Source organism: Sesamum indicum, unplaced genomic scaffold (genome assembly GCF_000512975.1).
Source record: "Sesamum indicum cultivar Zhongzhi No. 13 unplaced genomic scaffold, S_indicum_v1.0 scaffold00256, whole genome shotgun sequence".
In the NCBI taxonomy this organism is placed as follows: Eukaryota; Viridiplantae; Streptophyta; class Magnoliopsida; order Lamiales; family Pedaliaceae; genus Sesamum; species Sesamum indicum.
This window is the reverse complement of record NW_011628150.1, coordinates 48155-57360: the sequence shown is the minus strand read 5'-3', so window position 1 is coordinate 57360 and position 9206 is coordinate 48155. Positions and strand designations below refer to the sequence as shown.

The following is a 9206-nucleotide window of genomic DNA, read 5'->3' as shown; positions in this document are numbered from 1 at the left end:
GCCTGGGATGATAATTTTGTTGATGTTGATGTGGTTGAATGTGGTACTCAATTTATCCACTGTCATGTTACTACTCGTGCACCTCATGAGATGATTGTTGTCACTGTTGTTTATGGGTGCGAGGGGGAAAATTCCTCGGTTACATGATCTCCGAGAGAGGTATAGAGGCGAACCCCGAGAAAATCAGCGCTATCATGAATATGCGCCCTCCCAAGTCAATCAAAGAGGTGCAAAAGCTCGCCGGAAAACTGGCTTCCCTAAATAGATTCATCTCGCGGTCTGCGGATAAGGGACTACACTTCTTCAAAATACTTCGCGGTGCGGCAAAATTTGAGTGGGACAAATCTAGCCAAGAAGCATTTGATGCGCTGAAGAGGTATTTATCTTCGCCGCCTCTATTGACAAAACCTAGAACCGGAGAGACCCTCTACCTTTACTTGGCAATTTCTGGAAACGCAGTTAGCTCGGTCTTGGTCCGACAGGAAAACAGAGAGCACCACCCCGTGTACTATGTTAGCAGGATGCTGCAAGGGGCCGAATCCAGGTACTCCCAAATCGAAAAACTAGCCCTCTCTTTGATCACAGCAGCCAGAAAACTGAGGCCGTATTTTCAGTCACACCAAGTAGTGGTACTGACAAATCACCCCCTGAAGCAAGTGCTTGCAAGTCCAGAGGTCTCCGAAAGAATGGTCAAGTGGGCTGTGGAGCTGAGTGAGTTTGGTGTCGAATTCCAGCCAAGACCAGCCATTAAGGCACAGACGCTAGCTGACTTCATTGTAGAGTTGGCATATGATGAGGCAGGTATCTCTACGCCTTCTTGGACATGTCATGTCGATGGATCATCAACATTGACGGGGAGCGGGGCTGGAATAGTGTTGGAGAGTCCCGAAGGAGATAAGTTTGAGTATAAAACTGGAATGAAGAGGTATTTATCTTCGCCGCCTCTATTGACAAAACCTAGAACCGGAGAGACCCTCTACCTTTACTTGGCAATTTCTGGAAACGCAGTTAGCTCGGTCTTGGTCCGACAGGAAAACAGAGAGCACCACCCCGTGTACTATGTTAGCAGGATGCTGCAAGGGGCCGAATCCAGGTACTCCCAAATCGAAAAACTAGCCCTCTCTTTGATCACAGCAGCCAGAAAACTGAGGCCGTATTTTCAGTCACACCAAGTAGTGGTACTGACAAATCACCCCCTAAAGCAAGTGCTTGCAAGTCCAGAGGTCTCCGGAAGAATGGTCAAGTGGGCTGTGGAGCTAAGTGAGTTTGGTGTCGAATTCCAGCCAAGACCAGCCATTAAGGCACAGACGCTAGCTGACTTCATTGTAGAGTTGGCATATGATGAGGCAGGTATCTCTACGCCTTCTTGGAGTCTACATGTCGATGGATCATCAACATTGACGGGGAGCGGGGCTGGAATAGTGTTGGAGAGTCCCGAAGGAGATAAGTTTGAGTATGCGATAAAACTGGAATATCCCTCATCTAACAATGAAGCGGAATACGAGGCGCTCTTAGCAGGAGGTGAGTTGGCTTTAGCCGCAGGAGCAAGGAAGATTGTCATTTATAGCGACTCACAGTTGGTGGTCAACCAAATCCAAGGCTTGTTCGAGACCCGGGATGAAAAGATGGCTAAGTATTCACAGAAAGCAAAAAATCTACTCGAAAAGTTTGAGGAAGCCTCGGTTATTCAGGTGTCGAGTACGGAAAACGCCGTAGCTGACCAACTAGCTAAACTAGCAAGTTCGATGGCGGCCATTCGAAACAGAAAAATCACCTTTCTCTCTTCAGAAAGAGCCGCGATAGAGGAGAAAGAGGAGGTCATGTGCGCCGACCCAACACCTCTCAGCTGGAAGGGAGAGATCGTCGATTTCCTTACTAAGGGAGCCGTGCCAGAAAACCAAAAGGAGGCGAAGGCCTTAAGAGGAAAAGCATCCCGCTTTGTCATGATGGACGGAGAGTTATACAAACGTGGTTTCTCACAGCCCCTCTTAAAATGCCTAACTCCTGAGGAGGGAAATTATGTCCTACGAGAGATACACGAGGGAATTTGCGGGAACCACCTCGGAGGAAAAGCCCTAGCAGGAAAAGCCCTCAGGCAAGGTTTCTTTTGGCCAACAATGCTCTCCGACGCACATGAACTAGTTAGGCGATGCCGGGCGTACCAAGAACATGGAAACATTTATCACCAGCCGGCAGCACCGATGCGCCCCCTGGAAAGCCCCTGCCCTTTCGACCAATGGGGCATGGACCTAGTCGGACCTTTTCCGCAAGCCGCGGGGCAAAGGAAGTAGACTATTTCACTAAGTGGGTTGAGGCCGAGCCGTTGGCCAAAATATCAGAGAAGGAAGTGATTAAGTTTCTGTGGAAGAACATCAGATGCCGCTTCGGCATCCCCCGCAGCATAATTTTCGACAATGGAACTCAATTTTCTGGAAACAAACTTAAGGATTGGTGCAAGGGATTGGGGATCAAACAATTCTTCACGTCAGTTAGCAATCCCAAGCGAATGGACAGACAGAAGTCACCAATCGGACGATACTTCAACATTTGAAGACGCGTCTAGGCAATGCAAAGGGAGCATGGGTGGACGAGCTCCCAAGTGTCTTATGGGCATATCGAACGACGCCGAGGAACCCAACAGGAGAATCCCCTTTCAACCTGACGTATGGAATAGACGCCGTAGTGCCTGCAGAAGTAGGAGAGCTTAGTTGGCGAGTGAAATATTACAACCCAAACTGCAACGAGCAAGGGTTGAGAATGAACTTGGATTTCGTCGAGGAAGTCAGAGAGAAAGCCGCAGTCCGGGCAGCTATGTACAAGACTCGAATGGCAAGAGCATACAACGCGAGAGTCAAACCAAGAAACTTACAAGTAGGAGAGCTGGTACTGCGAAAAGCCGAGGCCTCGGGCCCCATTGGAAAGCTGGATCCCAAATGGGAAGGCCCGTACAAAGTTATAGAGGTGGTGAATGCGGGGACTTACAAGTTGCAATAGCTCGACGGAAAAAACATCCCTCGCACATGGAATATAAAAAATCTGAAGAAGTATTACTGTTAGGTTGTCAGGGTAGATAGAGTTACTTTTTGAACAAGTTGTAATAGAGGGCGAAGTCGAAGTTTAATGTTCCCCCCCCCCCAGTAGCCCCTCGCGAAACTCTTGTAATTCGTACTCTAGTAATGAAGTTAATTTTCTTGTCGTAGTTAGTCTTTTCGACAAGGGGACTAAGGATTTCGTGAGGCCCCCTCGAGGCAGTACTTGCCCCGGGCCCCCTAAACGAAAGTCCACCAGAGACCATCCCCCAACGATGTTGTCCCGGAAAAATTTTGCCCTCCCTAAATGAAGTTGGCAGAAATCCAACTCCAGGACTCGAGCAAAATGATCCCTTGAGGCAACACCCAAGTAAAAAACTTTGCAAAAAAGAAGACAAAAACTCAACCAGGAAATATAGAGCACGGATAACATGAAAGACGATTACATACAATACTATAACCGTGAATTAGAACCGCCCACGGACGAAAATGCCTCATGCGAGGCGAAAGCGGCCAACTCGAATGCCATATGTCGCTTACATGCAAGAAGTTAAAGTCATACAAAACAGAAGAATCCGATTACATATCACTAGGAAAACTACGAAACTATGAAGCTCTAGAACTTGGGGGGCTCAACCATCGGCAACTTCTATCACCTCCTCTTCACCCTCGGACACGTCGGGATCAAGTAGTTTAATGTCGTCCTCAACAATTCGGCCCTTCTCGCGAAGGGTCTGACGAAGGACCCGGCAGCACCTCCGAACGGCATCATCATAGATCGGAGCGGCCCTATCAGTCAGGATCGTCTCAAACTCCTCCGATTCCTGGAACTTTGAGACCGCCTCCTCTTGAGTCTTAGAAACAAAAGCAACACCGGAGGCTGAGGCCAAAAATTTCTTCCCGCCGGAAACCTCCCGCTCAAAGCGACGCTCCCAAGAGGCCACATGCCCCAACGCCTCATCCCTCTCCTCCTTAAGTCTGGAAAAATCGCCCTCTCGCTGCTCCAAAACAGCCTCCAAACGTCGTATCTCCGCCAGCTGGGTGGCTCGTCGATGCGCAGCGGCCGTTGACACAACCAAAGCCTGCAAAGTTAAAGTAAAACAGTCAAAACTACAATGTCACGCGAATTACTTGGGAAAAACACACAACACAAACCCGAGCCATGTTCTCAGCTAGCAACTCATCCATCTGCTCCTCTGAGAGATCCGCCACCTGACTTAAATCCTCATCACGCACGACGCCTTGGGTGCGGCTCCAGTAAGACGACGAACCTCCTGCCTTGCTCATGCCCGCGTCACGAGCATCGCCTTCTGCCGCTGAAACGGCACCTCTCTGCCTCTTTGGAGGGGGGGAAGGACCAACCATAGGAGCTGGGAGTGAACCAGAATGGCCGCTGCCAGTCGAGGCCCCATGAGGTGTGGCGGACACGGAACTCCCCACCTGTGGCGGTGCCGATTCTTGATCACGTCTTTTTTGCTCCCTAACCGCCGCCTTTCGGGCACGCACGGCGTCGATCTCGAGTTTCTTACCTGAAACACAATAAATTTAGAGTAAGAAAATCCGAACCAAGTTCATAAAAAGACAAAATGCATAAAGAAATATTGCGGACCAACTTAAACGCCGTACAACAATTACAAAAAATACCAGAAGGAGAATAGTGGGCGATGTCCACCAAGCAGCTAAACAACCCCGCCGCCATAAACCCCTGACGCAATTTCCCAAACTCCTTACGGTGAGTGATCTTGATAGGCGAGCTACTCCACTCCGAGGCTAAGCCCCAACCATCATCTCTAACGTAGAAAAATTTTTCCTTCCAAGGCCCCTTGGAAGAGACAAACCCGGCCAAAAACCTACAAGCCTTCTGCGGAGTGAAGTAAAAATACCGCCCATCGTCAGAAGAGTCAGACACTTCCGCCACTCAGCGGACGGTCCATACAGCATGAAAACTTTCTAGTGTTATCGGAAGCCCCAACTCTAATAGACGACGTCGCCAACCCTCGAAACACATAAACGAATTCGGCGTAAGTTGGCTAATACAAACACCGTAACTCCGAATCACCTTGACAAGGAGGGGATGAGGAGGAATGGAAAATCCGTTATCAAAATAAGCAGTGTAAACAGTAAAACACCCAGCAGGAGGATCCCTGATCCTTCGACCCCGAGAGAGAAGAATAAACTTATGCGCAGAGGGTACCCTATAAGTCACACGAAGGCCGGCTAACTGTTCTCTAGTCAAAACACTATCGCAAGCACCAATGTCCACCGTGCGACATCGAGGAACGCGGCGACCAGCAGCGCCCGAACGTCTCCCGTCAACTCCCAATGCCATAACTACGCTCCGCCGGGCGGACACTTGGGTAATCTCCGCCTCACTATCGCTTTCAACTTCCTCCCCTTCGCTTTCAGTCTCCTCATTCTCACTGACGACATCATCGTCAGTCTCACATCGCTCGGAGCCAGGCGCTCCATCTGACGCTATATCATCACACTGGTCGCTACGCCTAAAATCCGTGGATTCCAATTCAAAATCGGACAAATCCTCTAAATTCTCACCTGAATCAAAAGAGGGACACTTAGGCAAACTCATAATCGCGGCAATATGGTCAGGGGAGTAGCCTTCTAAATACGGAGGAAGATCATCCCAAACTTTTTCAGTAGGCGGAATAAAGTTCGAATTCTCCCCCCTAAAAAATCCCGACGCCAAATCACTAGAGGCGAAGTCCTCCGCCTGGGGACCCCAGCCCGAGGCACGGCCCCGAGCGAGAGGGGGAACCGCGCCCCCCCAGCTCGAGGCACCGCTGCCTCGAGCTGGAAGGGGGGCCTCGCCCCCCCAGCTCGAGGCACGGCCTCGAGCTGGGGGAGGCGCCCCCTGCCACCACCTCGAGGCCCCGCCTCGAGTCGGCGACGGGGCGTCCCCCCCCCGGCTCGACGTCCCACCTCGCGCCTCCCCCCACCTTCGTCGCGCTCTCCCCTCCGTAGGAAATGCCGTCGTCCGTCGGTCACTCTCACAATCTCCCTCTCCACCCCACATTTTTCACCAAGTAAAATGCAAAGCACATGCACCAAATGAAACGAGGAGCAAAATTTAACTAAGGAAATTACCTTTACTAGCCATGGTAGAGAGAAGTTTGGAAATGAAATTGCAAATAGAATGAAGCCAAATGTAAAAAAGCAAAATACATGTAAGTAGGTGGAGGAAGTGTAATTAATAGCCCCCAACCACCCACCCACTCCCATTTATTACTTGTTGTTAGTCTTTTTTGATGTTACTCTCGCACAAAATATTCTACCACGGAGTGCATATTCCGTCCGAGAATGGGGGGCTGTATGATATACATTAGTAAAAAAATATATAAATTATAAGGTCAAAAGAGGTAATTGGATGTAGAGGAGGCACACCATAAGCACATAAAACCTATCACACCATACAATCTCCCATACCACTATAAATACCAAAATACTAATTTTTTAATGAGAGACTACTATTCATTGACAAGACCCCTCCTTCTTGATTATTATACATTTTGCGGAAATAATATTTCACCTGGTGTAAAAATCCGTCGTGGTAAAATCCCGATTTATTCCTTAGCAAAAAAACCTCAACCACATCATAAATTATCAATTACCCGATTGGTCAAAAATTAATCATTTGGTTTTAAGCGACTTGATTAGTTAAAATGATAATATATATCACTTGTTAAGAGTTAATGACTAATTGAACTAATTTGTTAAGTACTTATGCAGTTATTTGATTATCATTTATATGATTGGAGTAAATTGTTACTAACATTTATTATATTTTCATGAAATATAATAGCTGAAATTAATAACTAAGAGAAAGATACTAAAATAAATTTATCAAATTAAAAGTAAAACAAACAAAACATATTTCTACTGCCGACAAAAACACATTTCACTAATCTGAAAATCAGAAATCAGGAGAACCCTAGCGCGATTTATGCCCACAACCTCTGTTCTAGTAAACTTTTGTACTGTTTCTCAAAGTTTGATTTCTTGAAAGAGTGGTACAGACTCCAAGTTACATGCACTTGATTTAGGGCCAGCTTTTAAATAACTGGTTATAGAAGAACTGATTTTCATCTAGTTGATTCTGATGGTAATTGATTCTGTAAAAGTTTATTTGAAATAATTGATTAAATAAACCAGAGTTAGCCAACAGCTTCAAATTTTAACTTCCAAAACCCATATTATAGTGTTTGAACAAACCAAAAACAATTATACTTTACGTTGCCAAACAACTTCAAGATGACAATTGACAGAGTGATCTTGAATTGAAGTTGCCAAACACCATTATGACTTGCAACTATAATTAAATTCCAAAAGTTGTTTTGAGTGTTTCAGTCACTAGGTCAAACTCTCACCTAATGAGCAATTCCAGCTTTTGGAACTTACTGTGAGGCATTCCAAGTAATAAAACCACGTCTTCACACAATTGGTTAACTAATTCAAGCAGCGAAGCTTCAGCAAACAATATTGACATGCCTTTTTGATTTTAATTATCCTTCTCATAACTTTGGAACCCCTAACTCTCATAGTGAAAAACCAAAATGATATCTCCACATGAAATTCTTGATGTTGACAGCATAAGAGAAAAACTACCTGTAGTCTTCATTGGTCAGATACTTTTGTAACTCCAATTGAACTGGTGAATTTTACTCATCCTCCATCAAGCTATATCTACATACCTAAGACATTTTAAAGGGATAGAAACCAAAGAGAGATACACTTGTCATGAACTTCGATAAAGATAATTGATCTTGGATGCCATTTTTAATAAATAAAAATTTCTTTACAAAAATTTCATTACTTGGGATTTTACAAAAAATAAGCCAAAATAATATGTTAACCTTTTAAATAGGATAAAAGACACAGGACATTTGAAATGCAATAAACTGTAAATTTACAGAATGGGCAGCCCACATGCAGAATTGATCATGTAGAAACCTGTTATGTGATTTAAACCTGGGACAAGCAAAGAGAAGAAGACAAAAATTTTGAGCATAACCTTGAGCTTCCGTGCATTTCTGCAAAAGGTTTTTATGGTTGCCTTTGATATGCTATCTGGATCTCTACCTATTTTTTTTAAGATTTTCCTAACACGCTGCTCCATAACAAGAAAATCAGCCTCAGCCTTAGCCTGGTAGATCTTTTGCAGGTTTACATATAACCTACAGCAGGCTCAAGAAACAATATAGATGTTAGCATAAGTCTCCTTGAAACACAAAAGGGCAAACTGAGACACAAAGAACTAGTCCCTCACTCAGTGGAAGATGTCATGTCCGGGATTGATCCCTCCAAAGGTGCCTCTCCACCACCTTCATTAGCTATAAATTCCTGAAGTGTGTGGAAAGAAAATGCAAAAGAATGAAAATCAGATAAACATGTAATGATTGATAACTATCTAGCCTCGGACATCAACTTGAGGCATACAGAAAACTTGTGCAAGGAGGAAAGGCACTCTTGACGCCTGCCCTGGGCCCCTTTGTATTAGTTGGGGGGGGTAGCATTTAACCGCTTGGGCGCACCGTGTGCAAAATGGCATGGAGCAACTGCCTTGAAGTTTGTCATGCACCTTAGCTTGTGTAAAGGCCTAGTATTCAAACCAAAAGTTTTCCTATTTCTTGGATTGGATTTGACCCATTTTAGAGAACATATGGCTGAATTGCAATTTGGTTCACATGCTCTTCTAACTAAAGATTTTGGCCTACAATTCATTGAGGCTATTAAATGAAAGAGTCTGATTGTAAAATAAATTCTTGAACAAAATCAAGAACCAAAAGACATTAAGAACCTCATCGTCCCACACCTCGAGACATTCTGCATAAATTCAGCTTTTTTATTATAAAGAATATACCATTTTTTTCGGGTTAAATCCATTTTGCCCCCCTGTGATATAACAAAATATCAAAAACCCCCTTATGAAATTTTTAATATCAAAAATCACCCCTAGGTTATCAATAAATAATCACACCGCCCCCTGGTCAATTTGAATATATTTTTTTAGAAACAATGACTAAAATACCCTTCTAGTCAAACCGGTCAACTAGGCTTATTAATATATAATTATTTTAATTTATAATTTTTAACATATATTTATAATACATATAATTATAATTTATAAAAAAAATTAAAAAATAATAATTATACCCCATTCCC

The 9206-nt window shown here is 44.7% G+C and overlaps 2 protein-coding genes and 1 pseudogene across 2 annotated transcripts; 1 reads left to right on the top strand and 2 right to left on the bottom strand.

Moving 5' to 3' along the window:
* The first annotated feature begins 143 nt into the window (after nucleotides 1–143).
* Nucleotides 144–2291, top strand: LOC105179973. The gene has a single exon (XM_011103636.1). It carries the CDS (start codon nucleotides 144–146, stop codon nucleotides 2289–2291), a length of 2148 nt encoding a protein of 715 aa, XP_011101938.1.
* Nucleotides 2292–3509: 1218 nt separating this feature from the next.
* On the bottom strand, nucleotides 3510–4784 carry LOC110011428. The gene is made up of 3 exons (XM_020691502.1): nucleotides 4674–4784; nucleotides 4185–4558; nucleotides 3510–4111 (listed from the first exon to the last, which is right to left on the bottom strand). The coding sequence occupies exons 1-3, from the start codon at nucleotides 4726–4728 to the stop codon at nucleotides 3662–3664; spliced, it is 879 nt and encodes a 292-aa protein (XP_020547161.1). The 5' UTR covers nucleotides 4729–4784; the 3' UTR covers nucleotides 3510–3661.
* Nucleotides 4785–4947: 163 nt separating this feature from the next.
* The window catches only part of LOC105179972, an 18996-nt pseudogene continuing 14737 nt past the window's right edge, over nucleotides 4948–9206 (bottom strand).

Bases quoted from the DNA above. Each gene is read 5' to 3' on its own strand.
- LOC110011428 (XM_020691502.1), bottom strand. From the start codon at position 4,728: ATGGCGGCGGGGTTGTTTAGCTGCTTGGTGGACATCGCCCACTATTCT. The intron at 4,559-4,673 runs GTATTTTTTGTA...ATTGTGTTTCAG, and splicing joins CGCCCACTATTCTCCTTCTG to GTAAGAAACTCGAGATCGAC. The intron at 4,112-4,184 runs GTTTGTGTTGTG...TTAACTTTGCAG, and splicing joins TAGCTGAGAACATGGCTCGG to GCTTTGGTTGTGTCAACGGC.
- LOC105179973 (XM_011103636.1), top strand. From the start codon at position 144: ATGATCTCCGAGAGAGGTATAGAGGCGAACCCCGAGAAAATCAGCGCT.